We start from the raw sequence: 18,798 nt of genomic DNA, 5'->3' as shown, positions 1-18,798 counted from the left end.
ATATTTTATGGGATCCAATAAGATATTTGTAATGCATGCATAGGTAATAGAAAATAAAAAGGAAATATTCCACATCTCATCAACAACACTGGAAGAAAACATTTTCTAATACATTTGATGTATTACTTATTACTTTACATGAGTAGTTTTACAATATATTTGTTTAAAATTTGATTTATATCTGTATGGTAAATTGTAATGGTAATTTTTATCATGCCATTTTCTTTTACCTAATTAAAGGCTCTCAAAACTTGACCAGTCATTCGAAGCCACTCGCACATGAGGATACATATTGTTTTGTAACAGGATATTTGTAATACTACAACAAAAAGTTAATTCCTAGTCAGACTTACGTCAGTCTCTAAACTAAAATGATTATGCGAAAATCCCAGATTTCTGGTACTTCCTGGGTATCTTTTAAATCAGAAGTTATTTCAAAATGTATGGATTTATTGTAATGGAAGTACAGAATATAAATACAAAAAGTCAAAAACAACAATGTATTCTTCAAATAACTACTCTAGTGTTCCTGATCTGCGGGAAAGGGCAACACAAAGGGTTGCAACATAAGAGAGAGGTGCTGATTCATTCATTTAAAAAAAGGAACCAAAATTCTGTTACACAAAATCAAGTTTATTGTTTTTGACTCAAGAAATGTGTCACTACAGGCCTCCAGAAGTATATTACCAAAACATCAGTATTCATTCAGCAGTGGTCTTGCTACATTTCAGATGACATTACAGAAACAGGGTCAAATGTATTAAGACTGACTGAAAAAAACATGATTATTGCTATCACAAACTGTCAGAACAAGTCATTCAACAGCACATAAACTCTTATTTGGCAGTCATTTTCAGCAGATCATCCTTTTCAATCTCAAAAAGACGCCAGCCCTCCTCAGACGAGAGATCAGCTGCTCCTCTTCGCTTGTAGAACTCAATAGACTTTGTGTTGTTTTCTGCTACAATGAAGTGCATGCCGCTACAGCGAGTCTTCACTGCCTTCTAAAGTGGGAGAAAAAAACAAAACGTAAAACACAAAGACATAAAGTATTGAACACAGTTGAATAGAGTTGCATCTGTCACCAAATCATCACTTGGTTATCGTACCTCACTCAGGACCTTCAGGATGTTTGAACCAATGCCCAAACCTATCGAAAGAGAAAATGTTAAAAATTCCCCCCTTAAGACTCTTTCTGTTACTCATTAGCCTTTACTACCATTATATAACAGCACATGTTGACAATCTCACCTCGAAACTCCTGCATGACGTAAAAGTCTTCCAAGTAGAGCAGCTTTCCAATCCAAGGGTCATATGTGAAGTAGTACATGGCAAATCCAATCACAGTGTACCCTGGAAGAAAACACCATAAATTAGAGGTAAAACTAACAAGGTTAAAGTATTTTGAAATAGGACTATTTAAATGTAAAGAGTTTTGTGTTAGATATGTTTTTACCTTCTGAGCCCTGCAATTTTGGGACTTCAGCAACCAAACAGTGGTAGAATGGGTGATCTCCGAAGCCATCTTCAAGGAGATCTGCAAGAGACATTTTTTTATTATAATGTATGAAGAAGATTGAAATAGTTTTTGGAAAATCCTGGTAAATGTATGCACATAATGTTAAAAAGGGTTAAAGAACCTTTCTCTGTCAGCACAACTTTCTCCTCCATTTCCTCAAACTTAGCCAGTTCCTTAAAGGCAAACAAAGAAACACAAATTCAGTTTTCAAACTTGAAACACAATTGATTAACAGAGATTACAGTAATCCAGTCACATATTATTATTAAAAATATTAGACTTTAACATTTCCCTTACCTTTATGAGTCGCATGATATCGGACACGTCTCTGGGTTCAGCTTTCCGTAATATAAAACTGGCCATTTTCTCCTTTTCCCCTTTTTCCCTTTTCTTACTAATCCTCGAAATGTGAATATAAGCAAAATTTGTTTCGTCATTCGCTACTCAGGAGTACATCCCCCGACAAAGAATAAAGAAGCCGTATACAGAACTACATTGGCTGGGTCACAAAAGTGGTACAGCAAGCTCACCAAGTTCCCTTTTATATGTCACTGAGGAGGTGACTCAATAATCCATATATGGTCAACAGTCTTTTAAATCCTGTGTCTCTTTTCCTGCTGACCCCTTATCATTGTGTTGATCATTGTACTTAATTTGCATGTTGTTTAAAAGGTAATGATTAACCAAACCTGGGAAAAAAACAGGCCAGGCGCTTAATGGCTTAGGGTTGAGTAAAGATTAACCCATATGGGACAGAGTGCAATTTCTATACATGTAATGATAAATTGTCCTTCTGCAGGTCCCAATTGGATCTTTTTAGACAGTCAAACTAATATTTGCATTGCTCAAAAAAACTTGTATTGATCTATTTATGCAAATCTGAGTTGTACCTCCAATAAAAAAGTTGGAGGAGGGGACAGACAAGGCTGCGATTATCTTGACATACTGCATCAAAGAGTATACCAGCTGCACCAGGAACACATACTGTAGCTCTGAACAGGGTCAAGACATTCTGAAACATCATTGGGACACAGATGACTTCAATAGAGGAAATGTACTACCTGATGTCAAGGCCTTAATCATCATCCGTGACCCAGCTTCACCTGCACACCACGTAACAACATGATTACCTTTCAGTAGACCATACAGGACAATAAATGGACGCACCACAAGACAGATAATCGACCACTGTAACTACTTGTATTTTGTTATCAACCAAGCCACTTTTCCTTGCTTACAACTTGTAGAGAATGTAGCATCCAGAATCTTGGGCCAATGTTGTAAAAATAAAACATATTACGCCTGTAAAAACACTCAACAATTGATTTTAAAATCCCCACAGTGTGTTTATGTTTGCGTTTAAAGCCCTGCATGGTCTCGCTATTTTTCAGAACCTCTATCCTCATACAGTACAGCCACAGGTCAAGGGCTGATAACCATCCCATGATCTTTTATGAAAACCTTTTTTTCAAGACATCTCCCTGTGTAACCATATGAGGTATGGCTTATTTGAAGATGATAAATGACTAAGTCTGTTGTGTTAACCACACTATACAATGCAAACGAGTCCAAACGTCCCATAACTGGCCCAGCAAGTATGCTAATGTGTCGGATGACTCTTTGTAATGAGAATTTGCTAGTGAGCATCTGGCAGCCACTGGGTGAATTCACATCTTGACAGCTGTTTATTCCCAGTGTGATGCAGGCTTCTGCACTAATGTAAACCAAAGGCATGAGCTTAGCAAAAACTGTTCAGAAGGATCTAAAATAGCAGACAGACAGCATTTTATGAAAACACTTTTTTATTTGGACTTTTGGTATTTTACAGACTGGGCCGAGTGTAACGCAGATCAGTTCAGTTTATCAAAATACTTCAGCTTGCCTGAAGGGTCGGGAATGATCTGTGGGAGAGAAGTAATTCAATTAGTTCACAATTACACTTTCTTATAATATTATACTTGACAATAGAAATATGCTAAACATGCTATAAACTAGTCTGCCATGTGTTTCCCAATTATTTCTCCAACCACAAATCTGCTGTGAGGGAACAATATATATGGAGGCAGTCTGTTTCCTTTAACTTAGTCATGAAATATAGTTGTTGCAGTAACTGGTTGCACACCGACTAAATGGCATATACAGTACATGCTACTTTGTCTATGTATCTATCATAGAACATCGTAGATAGTGACAAATGATCCTAATCATTCACAGCCTCACTGATACTCACTGTGTCACTGCCTGGCTTCCATCCTGCTGGACACACTGTAAACAAAAAAAATGGCAGACAATTAGAGTCAACACAAGAAAAACAGCTTGAATAATACATTAACAACTGGCTATTAGTTGCCAGGTAATGCGTTTAAATGAGCTTCTTTTACCTTCTCCGTGTTTGTCAGTGTACTGGAAGGCCTGGACGAGTCGCAGAGTCTCATCCACAGATCTTCCCACGGGGAGATCGTTCATGGTGATCTGCCTCAGGATGCCTTTGTCGTCGATGATGAAAAGCCCTCTGAGAGACACAGGGACACGGAGTGAGATTTAAGAGTTACTGAAATCTGTAATAATCTGTACTCTCAAACATTTGCATAGTTGATAAAAGAATCAGCTATCTATGAGATATAAGTTATGGAGCATATTTGTCCACATGCAGAAACATTAAATGTGTTTTTTCTACAGTTAAAAAGTGTTTCATGCCTGCTTCGACTGTTGTTTATTTTTAAAGCACTTCAAGGAGACATAACAGGGTTTGATTAAGCATATACACCTTTGATAAAGGTCATACATGTAATTGTGTAATTGTACCTCAGTGAGTGTCCCTGGTCCTCCAGGTAGACTCCATAATCTTTAGAAATCTGGTGCGTGAGGTCAGACAGCAGAGGGATTTTCATTAGGCCAAGTCCACCTTCCTTTCTGGCCGTATTTATCCTGTTAATAACAAAAAGTGTAACAAAAATTGAAAAAGGAACATTTCAGGTGTTGTAAAAAACAAAAGTTATTATCAAACCAAAAATAAACAATCAATGGGCGAAAAAAAAAATGGTAAAACAACTAAATTAAGCACTTCTCCCCTCAACTATAAAATAAATCAATTGTGATAAATAGATGTATTTGTTTGTTTGAGAAATGTATAATTCTCTTATGACAGGTTCCTAATATTTTCTGGTTTCTTTACTCATATGAGAGTAAAGTCAATATCCTTGAGATGTGGATAATACAAGATGTTTGAAGACCTCATCTTGGGCTTTGGGAAACACTGATTGCTATTTATTACCATTTATAGACCAAGTAACGAATCAAATAGTCGTGAAAATATAAATCGACCAAGAAAGAAAACCTAAGATGCAACCGTAAACACTTTAGTCAGTCTACTACAGAATCTACTATTGGACGACTGTTTTTATCAGGTTTTATCTGAAGCCATTCAAGTCTTGGAGCACATTATGTGTGTAGGGGAACAGGGTCTCACCAGGCCAGGTGGGTGAACTGGGAGTCGATGGAGCAGGCGACCACCTCGGTGTTGATGGCTTTGAACTCATGCACACGATCGCTGAATGCAATGATCTCAGTGGGGCAGACAAATGTGCTGCAGAACGAAAAACGGCACATTTATATCAGAATAAATTCGCAACACCACAAACAGGGTGATAAATAATGTGTGTCTGAGATATTACTCACAAGTCCAGAGGATAGAAGAAGAAGACAAGATATTTGCCTTTGTAGTCTGACAGCTTCGCCTCCTTGAATTCCCCATCAATGACAGCTGTTCCTTCCCAGTGCGGTGCAGGCTTTGAGACTGAGTTGGAAAGCAAAACATATGGTAGGAAGGAATAGATATAGTTGAACTGTATCCGTCATTTAAAGACATCGTTGGGATGTGTGTTTTAAAGTGCTGATTTAACACCAATATATGTTATGAGGTCATAACCATCCAAGCTGTGTACAGTAAGGATGGGACGTTGTTGACCTCAACTGATGGAGTGTTAGGGCGTTGGAAGGAACACTTTGAGGAACTCCTGAACCCGACAACTCCACCCTCTATGTTAGAGGCAGAGCTGGAGTATGACGGGGGATCAACACCAATCTCCCGGGGGGAGGTCACTGAGGTCGTCAAACAACTCCACAGTGGCAAAGCCCCGGGGGTGGATGAGATCCGCCCGGAAATGCTGAAGGCTCTGGGTGTTGAGGGACTGTCATGGTTGACACGTCTCATCAACGTTGCGTGGAAGTCGGAAATGGTACCGAAGGAGTGGCAGACCGGGGTGGTGGTTCCCCTTTTTAAAAAGGGGGATCAGAGGGTGTGTGCCAATTACAGAGGCATCACACTACTCAGCCTCCCCGGGAAAGTTTACTCCAAGGTACTTGAAAGGAGGGTCAGGCCGATTGTCGAACCTCAGATTGAGGAGGAACAATGCGGATTCCGTCCTGGTCTTGGAACGACGGATCAGCTTTTTACTCTCGCAAGGATCCTGGAGGGGGCCTGGGAGTACGCTTATCCGGTCTACATGTGTTTTGTAGACTTGGAGAAGGCGTATGACCAAGTTCCCAGGGAATTACTGTGGGAGGTGCTGCGGGAGTATAGGGTGAGGGGGTCTCTACTCAGGGCCATCCAATCTCTGTACTCCCAAAGCGAGAGCTGTGTCCGGGTCCTCGGCAGTAAGTCGGACCCATTTCCGGTGAGGGTTGGCCTCCGCCAGGGCTGCGCTTTGTCACCAATCCTGTTTGTAATATACATGGATCGGATTTCGAGGCGTAGTCGTGGGGAGGGGGTCTGCAGTTCGGTGGACTAAGGATTGCACCACTGCTTTTTGCAGATGATGTGGTTCTAATGGCTTCATCGGTCTGCGACCTTCAGCACTCACTGGATCGGTTCGCAACAGAGTGTGAAGCGGCTGGGATGAGGATCAGCACCTCCAAATCTGAGGCCATGGTTCTCAGCAGGAAACCGATGGACTGTCCACTCCAAGTAGGGAATGAGTCCTTACCCCAAGTGAAGGAGTTCAAGTATCTCGGGGTCTTGTTCTCGAGTGAGGGAACAATGGAGCGTGAGATGGGCCGGAGAATCGGAGCAGCGGGAGCGGTACTGCAGTCGCTTTACCGCACCGTTGTGACGAAAAGGGAGCTGAGCCAGAAGGCAAAGCTCCGTCTACCGGGCCATTTTCGTTCCTACCCTCACCTATGGTCATGAAGGATGGGTCATGACCGAAAGAACGAGATCGCGGATACAAGCGGCCGAGATGGGTTTTCTCCGCAGGGTGGCTGGTGTCTCCCTTAGGGATAAGGTGAGAAGTTCGGTCATCCGGGAGGGACTCGGAGTTGAGCCGCTCCTCCTTCGCGTCGAAAGGAGCCAGTTGAGGTGGTTCGGATGCCACCTGGGCGCCTCCCTAGGGAGGCATTCCAGGCACGTCCAGCTGGGAAGAGACCAAGGGGTAGACCTAGGACCAGGTGGAGGGATTATATCTCTTCGCTGGCCTGGGAGCATCTTGGGATCCCCCAGTCAGAGCTGGTTGATGTCGCCAGGGAAAAGAAAGTTTGGGGATCTCTGCTGGAACTGCTACCCCCGCGACCCGACCACGGATAAGCAGGAGAAGATGGATGGATGGATAGAGGTCATAAGGTTGTTGATTTAAACTTAACTCTAATGCACTTTAAAAATTGCTTTTAATTTGTCATTTTATCTCCATGTCAGCAGTATTTGTATATATGTGCAATATCACAATATTTTGTTCTGCATTATTATACAACTCATATTGGTCAGCATTGAACCACTATATATAACAATTATTTTCCTTTGCCTAAATATGTTCTTCCAAATGTTTTTATTATTATTTTTCTCGATGTTTAAAGATTCTGCTCAATTATAGTATACATTAATACCACTCCATGGAGTTGTCAACAAAGCATCTTGGTTTTGATAAATAATTAAATCTATATGACTCCGGTTCTTGTTGGCCATTTGTTTGCAGTTCTCTTACATTCAAATGTGATCATTATTTACTTTTCAGACCATTTTGTATTAAGTTGCATATGTTTTATACATGGGATTATGTCTCAACTGCAATGGGGAACCCTGCAAAGCCATGGGGTCAGAAGTCTGAAAACTAATGAAGGCACATCCAAAAAAAAAAGAGTCAACATTGAATACGTGCAGGGGAATAGTTGACCTAAGCATTATGCCAAAGTTAAACTCTTGTATTTGTCTGCATACTATATATAGTCACGCATGACCACGTGAGTTTTACGGCCACTGATAGTTTCTAAGTGTTTCCGTTATTTTGTCAAGTCCAACCCACTAGTGTTATGTTTGTCAAGTGTCTCAGGGGAGGAGGGAGGAACGCAATCCAATGCATTTCATAGAATGACGTGTCCTACAAAAAACCTCTGACTACAGTTTTAGGCCTCATTTGTGAGTGACCAACACGCTTTACTGTCAACTATGAATTAAAGTAAATAAGAAACAGCCCATCAGACATGAGCCCAGGCTGCAGACAGTGTGTTTCCATTGTCCTGACAGCAGATCTCCATGCTGGAGCTGCAGCAGCAGCTGTGATTGCCAGAAAGATAAATCAATGCGCACTTCTCTAATGCAAATACCAAATAGTACTTCAGGATGAACTCATGAGAGGAACTCACTTTTGGCTTTGCTGAGGTGCAGGGAATGGTCGGACACAGGCACGCGGAAAGCCTCCCCAGGATAGACGTGTCCTCCCGCGTAGTTGTGACACTGGGAGTCTTTCACTTCCTCCGCAGATGTGGTGAGGACGAGGAGGAGAGCGGTGCACAGGATACTGAAAAGATCCTTCTTTAAACTAATGTGCAAGAGAAACTCCATTGTGTCGTCCCTTGGAAAGGACTAACCACTATCTGGAATGTGTTTGGTTTTCTGGCAGGATTTGAGAAGCCGTCTTCCTCCGCCTCTTCTTCTTCATTCAGTTTCTGCAACAGCTGGGGTCCATAGTTGCATTACTGCCATCTCCTGGAGCTAATTAGCCCCTGACGCCCACTTCCCTTTTACCACATTATTTCCTCTTTTACCCTACAAATAAATCAAAATATGACCTTGCCATAATTCAACTAACCTTTATTCCTCGGCTCTACATCTCCCCTTACAGTTATTTATGTATACACCGTACAGTGTCTTTTGACCGAGTATCATACAAGTCCTCTCCCAACTTTTCTGTTAATGTTGTTCTACTTCAAATATATTAATTTAAAATATTTTCTTAAGGATAACATTAAGAAAAAACGTAGGTCTGTGAGAAATAAAAAAGGTGTCGAAATGTGATCCACTGTATGTTGGCTCCTGGAAGTGACTCTAGCCACCTCTATGTGGTGGTAAACATGAAAGTAAACTGATTTAAAGTTTTTGGAAAACATGCCATTCAGCACCTTTCATGTGTGAAACGCCATCCACCAGTATTATGACAACACACATAGAACACATTGTTATCAACAGGATACTAGCATTACTACTGCGTTAGTTCTCAAGGCTGTTCCCCAGCCAATGTAAAAAACTTGAACTTGTTGATTTGAAACAGTCCAGTAATGTGGAGCGAACCAGAGCTCAGATGCAAATGAATTTATGATAATGAAGTTACAAGAACACAAACTCCAAATCGAATTAACTAGGCACTATATAAGCCTGTTAGTTGTCTACTTTCTGTCCAAACTCAGTTACTGTAGCTTAAAAAACACCAGGGGCCTATACTGCGAACCTGGTTCAACCTAACCTGGATATGTTTGAGTTAGCCGGTTGGCTTAATCCAAAACATACGCGCTCTCGCTAAACTGTCCTACGACGCTGGTTATCAAGTGGATCGCTCAAGCCAGCCGTGTCCTATCTAGTTAGGTGCGCGTTCACATAAAATGGGTGGTATCTGGAGCATTCGACCAATCACAAACATGGAGAAGCGCACTGACAGCGCAGCGTCATACTTCCTGAATGAAAAGTGAACTTTAATACTAGTCAAAAATGAAGAAGTTAAACTTTAAACATCCATGACTTAAACACTTTATCCAGGATAAAAGCCACATAGCTGCACCTGCAAGGTGAATACAGCTGGTAAAAGAAAAAGTGTTTGAATGCGTACATTAACAGGTTTATGATATCACTGCCCCGTCTAAAACACGATCTGACTTTAATTACATTTGTCTCGAGTGTTTCGTCAACTTATGTGTTGCTTAAAATAATACTTCTGCATACAGTATGTGACACTGTGAGTGTTGCACGGCCAGATACGGCTCAGCTGACTCAGATAATAAAATATATGATACATTATGAAGTGATATGCCGCGGACTGTACTTAATGTACTCTGATCCGGTTACTTATGTTGTGGCCGATATTTAAGTAAGCTTTCTTAACGCTAATGTTATAATAGTCAGATTGCTCTGAAGATGGGAGGTGATATTCTATTAATGTTCACGTTCACACAGTCGGTGATTTTTGCCGGCCGTCTTTCCTGCGACGGCAGCTTTTCTGTATTTCCTTTCTCCTGTAATATGACTTGATCGCTTTAAACTCCGCACACTGAGCTCTGATTGGTCAGCAGGCGGTGCTTTCACTGAGTTGAGCTCTTAGCCTGCAACCTAACCTGGTCCCGACCAGGTTAGCTGCTTAGCATATATTACCATGGAGATCTAGCCTGCTAAAAAGAGAACCAGCTTCGTAGGACCGGAAAGCCGGAGTTTCCCCTGAATTTAGCCGGCTAAGCGAAAATCCTGCTTCGCAGTATACCCCCCAGGTCAGGTTGACAAATCAGACAAACCTCAGTTGTAAAAATAATTTTGACTTTAATCAGGACCACCTCACAAGTGTAAAAACTCAAAAACACTTTTATTGTAGCAAATATTTAGATGCTAACATTTGTCCAAGGGGGCTATCTCTACTATGGTTGAAAGACAGGCCCTGTAGCAATTATAAATCACTAATTATGTTGCTAACAGTATCGTGCAATCGTCAGAGTTAACTGAATATGAGGTTAAAGCTGGGGGAAACGCACCCATCATACACACATACAAAGAGGAGTAGACGATTACAGTATCTTAGTCTTTTTATTACAGTGGTGCACATAAAAACAATGTTTCCATGGAGCGTTTCCCTTCGTCTTCTTCCACCCTCAGTGTAACAGTTCACTACAAAAAATACTCACACTGTGGGCATCTGTTGTATTAAGACAGGTATTGACATTTTAAATTTAAGTCAGTCTTATTTTTTGCAGAAAGAATCACATTATAGAGAAACAACAATGCATTGCTGCAATGTTTAGGAACACCATTAACTGAAAGGCAGCTTGCTGTGTCGATAAGCAGGTTTGTTTTTGCTACGGTACACTTAGATTTTTCATGTTCAAGTACTTTGCAAGGAAAAAACTGACTGAAATTCAAAATGTCTGTGAATCCCTCTCCATTTGAGCCAATAATGTGCCACTGCTGATGTGTTGTTAAAGCACATAACACCTTGTGAGCACAACAAACAAACAAACAGCTAACCCAAGAATACTTCCCCCAGCACCTCTTTGATCTGGAAACTTACTGCAATAGATGTTATAGATTGTGGTAATTGAGTGTAAGTATTTACACACATTTAAATTAGTCATTGAAATAATAGTCTTTCCGAATATATATATCTCAATGAAAGGTTTGTTTGTATCATGAAAATGAAACCAGACACCTGAGTATCTGCAAAATAAACATTTGAAACACCTCTGTCCAGATGCACAGGTAGCTGCTCAGACTGGAGTGAGACACAAACATGAGACGACACATTCGACAACAACACAAGATCTGCCAGGCACGTTTGGTTTGGCAAGATCAAATTAAATATTTCAAACCCTTCCCTTGGTATTCTTCGCCCTCTCTTACGTACAACATATTGAAAAACTAAAAATGGGGCCGGATTGAGGATTTTTTAGTAACAGCAGTGTTTAAACTGAACGATTTATCATGTACACTTCAGTATTTTTTACAGGTCAGTGTTTTTATGAGATGAGGGGAGTGATGGAAAGACGTTTCTTTTTTTATGACACCTCAAAAGTGAGAGAATTATCAAAAGCAAATTTAGTTTTGACCAGATTTATTTAGCTTGGGTCCAGATTTACCAAGCCTTCCAACTTAGTGCTAAATGTTCAAATAGCCCAATAATCCTGGAAACACTAGCTAAAGTTATTTATTAAGCTTCCCTTTTAAAACCAAGACAATTCATCAAAGGGGTTTAAATATTTAAGTTCATTCACAAGGGGAAGACTTGAAATAATCCACCAGCGTCAAGGATGGTACATTTAACTACTTAACATTAAATAAATGATCTTTATTGTGTTGAGTTTGCAAACTGGTAATTTTATATTAACATTTTACACAAGATATAAATAAATATGGGAGAGAATTCCATAAGACTATGCATCACTGCAGTAGAAATGCTCATAAGGTTGCTTCAATCTTTAAAGGTTTTCCAATGTAATGTGTTTATGACTCTTCTCAGAACATCTTTGTGAATATGGTCCCGGCTGTGTGACTGTACAGCGCTGAAATCCATTTACTGTCCGATGTCTAAGCTCTGGGTCTTAATTACAATGAGTGCGTATAAGTGAGTTGCTTGGGGAGATCAGATATTGTTGGGTGGAGGACCTGATGGTAAGAGAGGATGAAAAAGCTTTAGCTAACAGACTTCAGCTTGGTCCACGGGTTCACGCCGCGCACCTCCATCGGGGAGTTGTCGTGAAAGATGTGGTTGCACAATTCTTCCAGTGGAGGCTCGGGATCTGTCGTAGCGAACTGAGCAGCGTCTTCAATCTCCTTCCTCACTGACACGTCGATCTCCTAAAGACAACACAGGAAGGACAGCGGTCATCAGGCTGTTTAACCCCTCCCTCGGAGCGCCAGGCAGTCGAAACGCTGGCTCTTTAATCTTTTATTTGACATTTTTACTTTACATTTTAATGTCTACATGACATCTTATTTTCTCGTTTGACTGCACATTCTTACTTGTTTTTATATAAATATTTTATTGTATTAATCATATATTTGTATTTCTTTCTAAAATGGAACAACCGTCATGAAACCCTGGAAAAATTAAGTATTTTTGATTCTGACAGAAAATTATGGTTATTTTCTTTCTGACATTTATCTCTTAAACAATATCTCATGATTTTCACATGTTATATTTAAAAGCAAAATGCAGTCACACAGACTTTATTATCGCTGATCACAGCAGCCAGTGTATTCAAACAGCTAAATAGGCATCCAAATGCTGAATTGCTTGTGTTATCTAGATCAGTGGTTCTCAAAAGTGGGTCGCGGACCTGTTTCGAGTGGGTCGCAGATCTGTGAGTGAAGAAAAAAAGGCAAACTTTTATTTTGAAGGCCCGATGTTCTAACGCTGTGCAGTAGGCGTTGCACTGGAAGTACCGGACACCATAAACGGTCACGTAGTGATCATCTTCTCAATAAAACATCTTTGCTGATGTTTTGTCGAGTCTTCTGGCCAATCAGAATCAAGATTGTTGCCGGAAGTCCCCACGGAGAATAACATTACGGTAGAACTATTCTTTATACATCCACGGGTACAACTTCAGATAAAAATGAATGATTTTTTGTTGAATAGATTTGAGTGGTTCAAAATGTTCTATTGACTAAGGAAAAAGTTGGTCCCGAGGCCTGACCAGTTGAGAACCACTGATCTGGATGACATGTGGATGTATTGCAGGTATATCTTGTTCGGATATAGGTGCATTGATAACACCTCCGAAAGTTTGGCTTATTTATCTGTGGTTTCAAACCCCAAAACAAACATGTATTCCAGACTTTTAGGGAGTCAAGGTCACAGCAAAATATGCTTCTCTCCCTTTTCTTCTTGATCCTTTTTCAAAACATTAGAAACAAGATTGACGATGTTGTTGAAACACATGGTGGAAGTTTAAAAATCAGTGGTGGCAGCATTTCTTTAATTTTACAAACGGAACATGTTTTGTACCTTGAGCTCCTCGATGCTGGCCATGTTGTTGTTGAGCATGCGGTCCTTCAGCAGGGAGATGGGGTCACTCTTCCCGCGGACCTCCTGGATCTCCTCACGTGTGCGGTAGCTGAGAGGGGAGAGATCAGGGCAGGGATGCACTAATTCAGCCTTATGTCTTTCTTAAACCAGACGCCAAATCAAATTAGTTTGGGGTCATTGTAAAAAAACAACAACACAACAATCCCCTAAATACAGATGAAGGGATTTGTGACCATTTTAGCTAGTAGAACAACATTGAATTCATTTTGCAATAGTTTGTGGTGTGTTTACATTTCTCAGAGCTTTGAGAAATCCCTCCTGTATTATTCGAGCCAGTTTCTCGTATCAAAATGTGTTCAGTTCATCCCTACGCTGAGGTGGGGGCACTACGGCTGGAAGGAGGGGATATGAAGACTACTGTGGCCGAAGCAAGGGGAGCGGCACATGGAGGATAACATTGGTGGCGAGATGATTAATAATAAATAAGGGCTTCAAAAACAATAAACGTGTAATGATGAGTTAAAACAAATTGAACAAGTACTGCAATCTTTTACCTGACACCAGGATCGCTCATACTGTGTCCGTGGTAGCGGTAGGTCTGAAGCTCCATGAGAACGGGACCCTGATGAAAGGTAGGAGAAATGTAACTTCCATGAGGAAAAAGCAAACTCACTTTCCTTCTTGTTATAATTCACAGTTTTTAAACTCACCTTCCCAGCTCTGCAGTGATCCGCTGCAAATTTGGTCGCTTCCCGAACACAGAGAACATCCATCCCATCCACCTGGACACAAATACAATACCCCAAATGTCATTGAATAAAGATCTGCCGCTTTCAGGTAATGTATGCTAAATGTATGCTTTTTAATTTTGACCGGACAAAGATAACGCTCATTAAAGAAACGCTCATTAGTTTTGACTAGTGTCACATCATGGCATTGCTAGGTTAACTTAATATCATTTTTTCAGGCTGCTGTGTGTGATTTGACGTAAAGCGTCTTTGAGCATTAAGAAAAGCGCTATCAAAATCCCATGTATTCATATTATTATTACAAGGTACTGTATTGAAGACAGCTGTTTTGTACCAAGTATGCATCAAATTAAATTCAGTCATCTGGCATACAACTGCTCTCACCACACCTCCTGTACCTTGTTCAAATTGGTAAAGTAAAGCCCTATTTGGACTGGACTAGTATGACCTGGGAATCACAAGGAATTTGAATAATTGCAGAGATCGTCGTGATCTTAATCCAGGGTGAATCTGCCACGTATTTTCACGTAAAATTCGACCACATAGCTGTTATAGAAATAGACATAAAGGTTTTTAAAAAGTGAGTAAGAAGAGTACCCTGAGACCGGGAATGTAGTCTCCTCTCTTGTAGTAGTCTGTGCTGGCAGCAGAGCGCTCCACTGACGTCCCCATGCCATACCTGTTGTTCTCACAGATGAAGATGGCGGGCAGCTTCCAAAGTGCTGCCATGTTGTAGGTTTCAAAAATCTGACCCTGTGAAACACACAAATCGTTTATGTTAACATGGCACACAGACAGGATTCTTCTCATTGATTAACACCGCACTGATTTCTGTACCATACCTGGTTGGCAGCACCGTCACCATAAAGACTGACGGACACTTGGTTGTTCTCCAGATACTGGCAGGCCAGAGCCACACCAGCACCGAGAGGAACCTGAGGAGATAAATATACGTTATTAATGTCTAAAGCACTTGGTGGGTATGTTCAAACATGCTAGTTGGTGACTCAAGCTCGAGACAAAAATAAACAATAATAGATTCACTGAAAAAGACTTCTGTGAGATACCTGAGCTCCGACAATTCCATTTCCTCCATAGAAGTTTTTAGTGTACATGTGCATGGAGCCTCCTTTGCCCTTTGCAATGCCTCCTTTTCTGCCTGGAAATTGAAAAACAAAAATATTTAAGGATATAAAAGTAGAGGTGAGTGAAAAACAAAAACTATGTGTGCATCTAAAAATCATTCACAAAATAACAAAGAAATGACTAATAACGTCTCAGTGAGTCAGATTTGCAGCCTCACCGGTGAGCTCGGACATGATCTGCTTCACAGTCCCTCCTCGGGTGTAAGTGTAGCCGTGAGCGCGGTACGCAGTGATCAGATGGTCTGACAAATTGATTCCTGCTTCAATACCAACTGCACAGGCCTCCTATGAAAAGAAAAACAGCTTGACATGATGTATGACGGTATATGTGCTATCTTAAATAGGCTTTAAAAACTTGTTTCACAGTTTAAAGATCCCCTATTATACAGTTTTTCATCCATATATTATAAGTCTCAAATATATACAAAATATGTCTCTGAAGTGTGGCTCCAAATACCAAACAGATCATTGCAGCATCCCATAATCCCCTCTGTTTCAGCCCTGTTTCAAAAGTGCTGATTCTGTGTCTGTAACTTTAGATGAAAATAAGGAGCCCCTCCCCACGCCCCTCTGAGAGACATTTGGTTAAAAAGAACACAATGGTGCTCTAGGAGGAGATTCAGGTGATAAGGTGGGGGTTACCTTGGTTGGTGATTGGCTAATGTTTACAGAAAACAAAACATCGTTATGACATCATAAAGTGGCCAAAATCTGATCAGCTCATTTTCACACAGATTTTTATATAAATGGATCGGGAAAAAAAGAGAGAGAATCTTTTTTCCTGGAACTTTCAGAACCTCTTTACACAGAGGGGACACATGTTGATGTAGAAAAGACATGAAGAAGTGGATTCTGCATAATAGGTGACCTTTAAATAGGTTTTAAAAACTTGTTTTACAGTTGCATTAGGTTTATAATAATATTTAATATCAATGCCATGTACTTTATAAAAAAATATAAAGTGCACTCAACCTGGCCATCATACAAGTGGCAGAATCCTCTGATGATCTTCTGCTTGTACAGCTGATCTGCTTTCAGCTCCATACGCCTGATGGTCTGCATGACGCGGTAGTACTTCAGACCCTCATCGCGGGTCATCACCACCTCAGTGGCCGGGGCCTCCTCAAACTTGTGGATGTCACATTTCTAGAGGAAAGAAAACATCAATAATAATGCACAAACTGCCATGCAGATTTATGAATTGACAAAAAAGTTATGTTTCAAGCTTACCTTTATTTCAAAGGAAGCCTCAGTTGTGAAGTCAGCATATGTTCGTGCTGACACGAGCGCTACAGATCCCTGTCGTGGGACATAAGAACATCTTTCTTTAGGAATACAAATCTACTGAGGATTAAACATCTTTAACAATATAACAATACCATGCTTGAGCTACTGTATGTTACTGTTTCCATACTTAAAGAATAAAAGCGTGTTTTTATACAAAAAATAAGCAGGCAGTTTTTCTGTCTTACTGGTTATCTAAGGGACAAGATAAATTGATTTAGGAAGGGATCTTGATGATAACAATTAACATTCTTTAGAAAAATGGTCTCAATATGTTTCGCAGCAAAACAAAGGGAAGAGAATGTAAATATAATACCAGAGCTATACAATTCAATGAAACCTAAGGTAAGCTGTGTTTTTCTTCCACTTGATTGGACTGCTTAGTTGTAAGAAACTTATTAATACCGTTACTTGGTGTCAATTTTTAGACTCATTGTAAAAAAAACCTGTCTCCATAATTAGAAAAAAGCAATGTAGGATATCTTAAATGAGAAGGAACACTGATAAAATCACTGAGCTATAGTGAAGAGTTTTCTGTGCAGGCTGTAGCTGTGTTAGCCAAACAAGCTATCGCTCGGCCTCACAAGGTCAGCACAGCGATGACAGTCTGATTTTGAGTCAAATGTGTAGGTTTTAGAGGGCGACTGTCATGACGAGCTTGACTAAGAACATTCATACTACAACATTACTGTACTTACATTCCTCTGAGCGCAGGCCCTCAGCACATTAGAGATATTGGTCAGCATCTTTCTGAGCTAAACACAGCACGGCTACGTCCTTCTGTCAGACTGTCCTTCCGGCTCCGCTCGATCTTCTTCTTCTCTGGTCTCAATACCGGCAGAAACACACTCTGCTGCCACCACTGTCAAACATGGGTGGAGTAGTGTTCAGTTTTTTTAAGGGAAAAATTATATTTGCAGTTCGGATAAGGTAACATAAATATAGTGAACTTCTTGTGCATGAAAAACCAATGCATAGACCTCTGGACCTACTGAAAATAAATCACACTGTACGTTTTACATTTATATATTCAGTTTAATATTGAATATTCCATCCCTCAAAATAACTTGCTTTATATTTTTTTATTGTTAATTTGTAAATTTAACATGTATATTTATACGTTCTTGATTATTTCTAGTCTTTTTAATTTGTATATACCATGCCATGTTTTTTTATGCTGCTGCAAGACAAACATTTCCCAAATTGGGATCAATAAAGTATACTATCTTACCTTATCTTATCTTACCACCAATGTGTTTTTAAAACAATGAACGCCCTTACTTTGGTGTTCGCGGTCACATTTGATCGGTCCTGTTTTAACTGCTATTACATTAACACAAAAACCATTAATCATCACCAAATTTCATTTAACACCCTTTCAAACTGTAAGTATTCAGACTACATACAGGAAAAACTGCAGTAAATATACAAAGAACAGACACTGAACATGGATTGCGTGTGCCAGGTGTGATCCATGTGGGGGGATGGGCACATCAAGAGTATGTGTGTGTGTTCGTGTGTTATCTGATCCGGATGGTTACTAATTCCATTTCTTTATGGCTGTCATTTTTGACCGGGAACAAACACCATGGGTGTTACAATGTTGACTAAATCATCCACAATTCAATGAAAGTGGTGATCAGCAATTTTAGATGTTCAAATGTCTACTGTGAATGATATCATAAAGCCTTAATGCAATCGAATGTAAAACAAAAAAGTTATGATTGATGAAAGTAGTAAATCGGTCTGATTTGACCCAAAGACAACAGGAGGGTTAAGTCCACAACGAGCACACGGGTATGGAGGACCGAATATGACATAAGTAAAAAATAAATAAATGCATAAATACAGAATAAATAGAGGAATAACCAAATTAAAGAATAAATGAATGTAAAAAAACTGAAATAAATACATGTGGGAATAAATACAGGAATAAATAAAACACAAGAAAAAATATAAATATGGAAATAAATAAATAAATGTATAAATAAAAACATTTAAGGTGAGAATAAACAGAACACACATTATATATCTTCATGTTGCTATTAAAGGTGTTGCTATTACCTAAAACTCAGTAACAGGAGAGTAAGGGATGGGATTTCTAACAGGTA

At 40.0% G+C, this 18,798-nt stretch overlaps 3 protein-coding genes across 3 annotated transcripts; all 3 read right to left on the bottom strand.

Annotated features, from left to right (window-relative positions):
* Positions 1-612: 612 nt before the first annotated feature.
* On the bottom strand, positions 613-2,050 carry LOC117458597 (diamine acetyltransferase 1-like). Its single transcript, XM_034099179.2, has 6 exons — positions 1,817-2,050; positions 1,641-1,692; positions 1,457-1,537; positions 1,252-1,353; positions 1,110-1,150; positions 613-1,004 (listed from the first exon to the last, which is right to left on the bottom strand). Exons 1-6 carry the CDS (start codon positions 1,880-1,882, stop codon positions 837-839), a joined length of 510 nt encoding a protein of 169 aa, XP_033955070.1. The 5' UTR covers positions 1,883-2,050; the 3' UTR covers positions 613-836.
* A 1,253-nt stretch (positions 2,051-3,303) lies between these two features.
* prdx4 (peroxiredoxin 4) lies at positions 3,304-8,476 on the bottom strand. The gene is made up of 7 exons (XM_034099865.2): positions 8,153-8,476; positions 5,198-5,315; positions 4,989-5,105; positions 4,325-4,447; positions 3,901-4,031; positions 3,750-3,784; positions 3,304-3,420 (listed from the first exon to the last, which is right to left on the bottom strand). Exons 1-7 carry the CDS (start codon positions 8,349-8,351, stop codon positions 3,370-3,372), a joined length of 774 nt encoding a protein of 257 aa, XP_033955756.1. The 5' UTR covers positions 8,352-8,476; the 3' UTR covers positions 3,304-3,369.
* A 2,076-nt stretch (positions 8,477-10,552) lies between these two features.
* On the bottom strand, positions 10,553-17,508 carry pdha1a (pyruvate dehydrogenase E1 subunit alpha 1a). The gene is made up of 11 exons (XM_034098623.2): positions 17,386-17,508; positions 16,634-16,702; positions 16,376-16,549; positions 15,562-15,688; positions 15,326-15,417; positions 15,101-15,193; positions 14,856-15,011; positions 14,220-14,291; positions 14,064-14,131; positions 13,489-13,597; positions 10,553-12,335 (listed from the first exon to the last, which is right to left on the bottom strand). The coding sequence occupies exons 1-11, from the start codon at positions 17,431-17,433 to the stop codon at positions 12,171-12,173; spliced, it is 1,173 nt and encodes a 390-aa protein (XP_033954514.1). The 5' UTR covers positions 17,434-17,508; the 3' UTR covers positions 10,553-12,170.
* Between the last annotated feature and the right edge of the window lie 1,290 nt (positions 17,509-18,798).

The sequence above is a fragment of the Pseudochaenichthys georgianus genome, chromosome 14, assembly GCF_902827115.2.
Source record: "Pseudochaenichthys georgianus chromosome 14, fPseGeo1.2, whole genome shotgun sequence".
In the NCBI taxonomy this organism is placed as follows: Eukaryota; Metazoa; Chordata; class Actinopteri; order Perciformes; family Channichthyidae; genus Pseudochaenichthys; species Pseudochaenichthys georgianus.
The sequence above is the reverse complement of the archived record's forward strand: the minus strand, read 5'-3'. Positions and strand labels throughout refer to the sequence as shown.

Coding starts and splice junctions, on each gene's coding strand:
- LOC117458597 (XM_034099179.2), bottom strand. CDS start 1,882: ATGGCCAGTTTTATATTACGGAAAGCTGAACCCAGAGACGTGTCCGAT. Junction 1,538..1,640: donor AGTTGTGCTGACAGAGAAAG/GTTCTTTAACCC, acceptor TGTCTCTTGCAG/ATCTCCTTGAAGATGGCTTC. Junction 1,354..1,456: donor AAAATTGCAGGGCTCAGAAG/GTAAAAACATAT, acceptor GTTTTCTTCCAG/GGTACACTGTGATTGGATTT.
- prdx4 (XM_034099865.2), bottom strand. CDS start 8,351: ATGGAGTTTCTCTTGCACATTAGTTTAAAGAAGGATCTTTTCAGTATC. Junction 3,785..3,900: donor CACTGACAAACACGGAGAAG/GTAAAAGAAGCT, acceptor TTTTGTTTACAG/TGTGTCCAGCAGGATGGAAG. Junction 3,421..3,749: donor GGAAGCCAGGCAGTGACACA/GTGAGTATCAGT, acceptor TCTCTCCCACAG/ATCATTCCCGACCCTTCAGG.
- pdha1a (XM_034098623.2), bottom strand. CDS start 17,433: ATGCTGACCAATATCTCTAATGTGCTGAGGGCCTGCGCTCAGAGGAAT. Junction 15,194..15,325: donor ATGGAATTGTCGGAGCTCAG/GTATCTCACAGA, acceptor TTATCTCCTCAG/GTTCCTCTCGGTGCTGGTGT. Junction 14,292..14,855: donor ACTACATTCCCGGTCTCAGG/GTACTCTTCTTA, acceptor ATTTGTGTCCAG/GTGGATGGGATGGATGTTCT.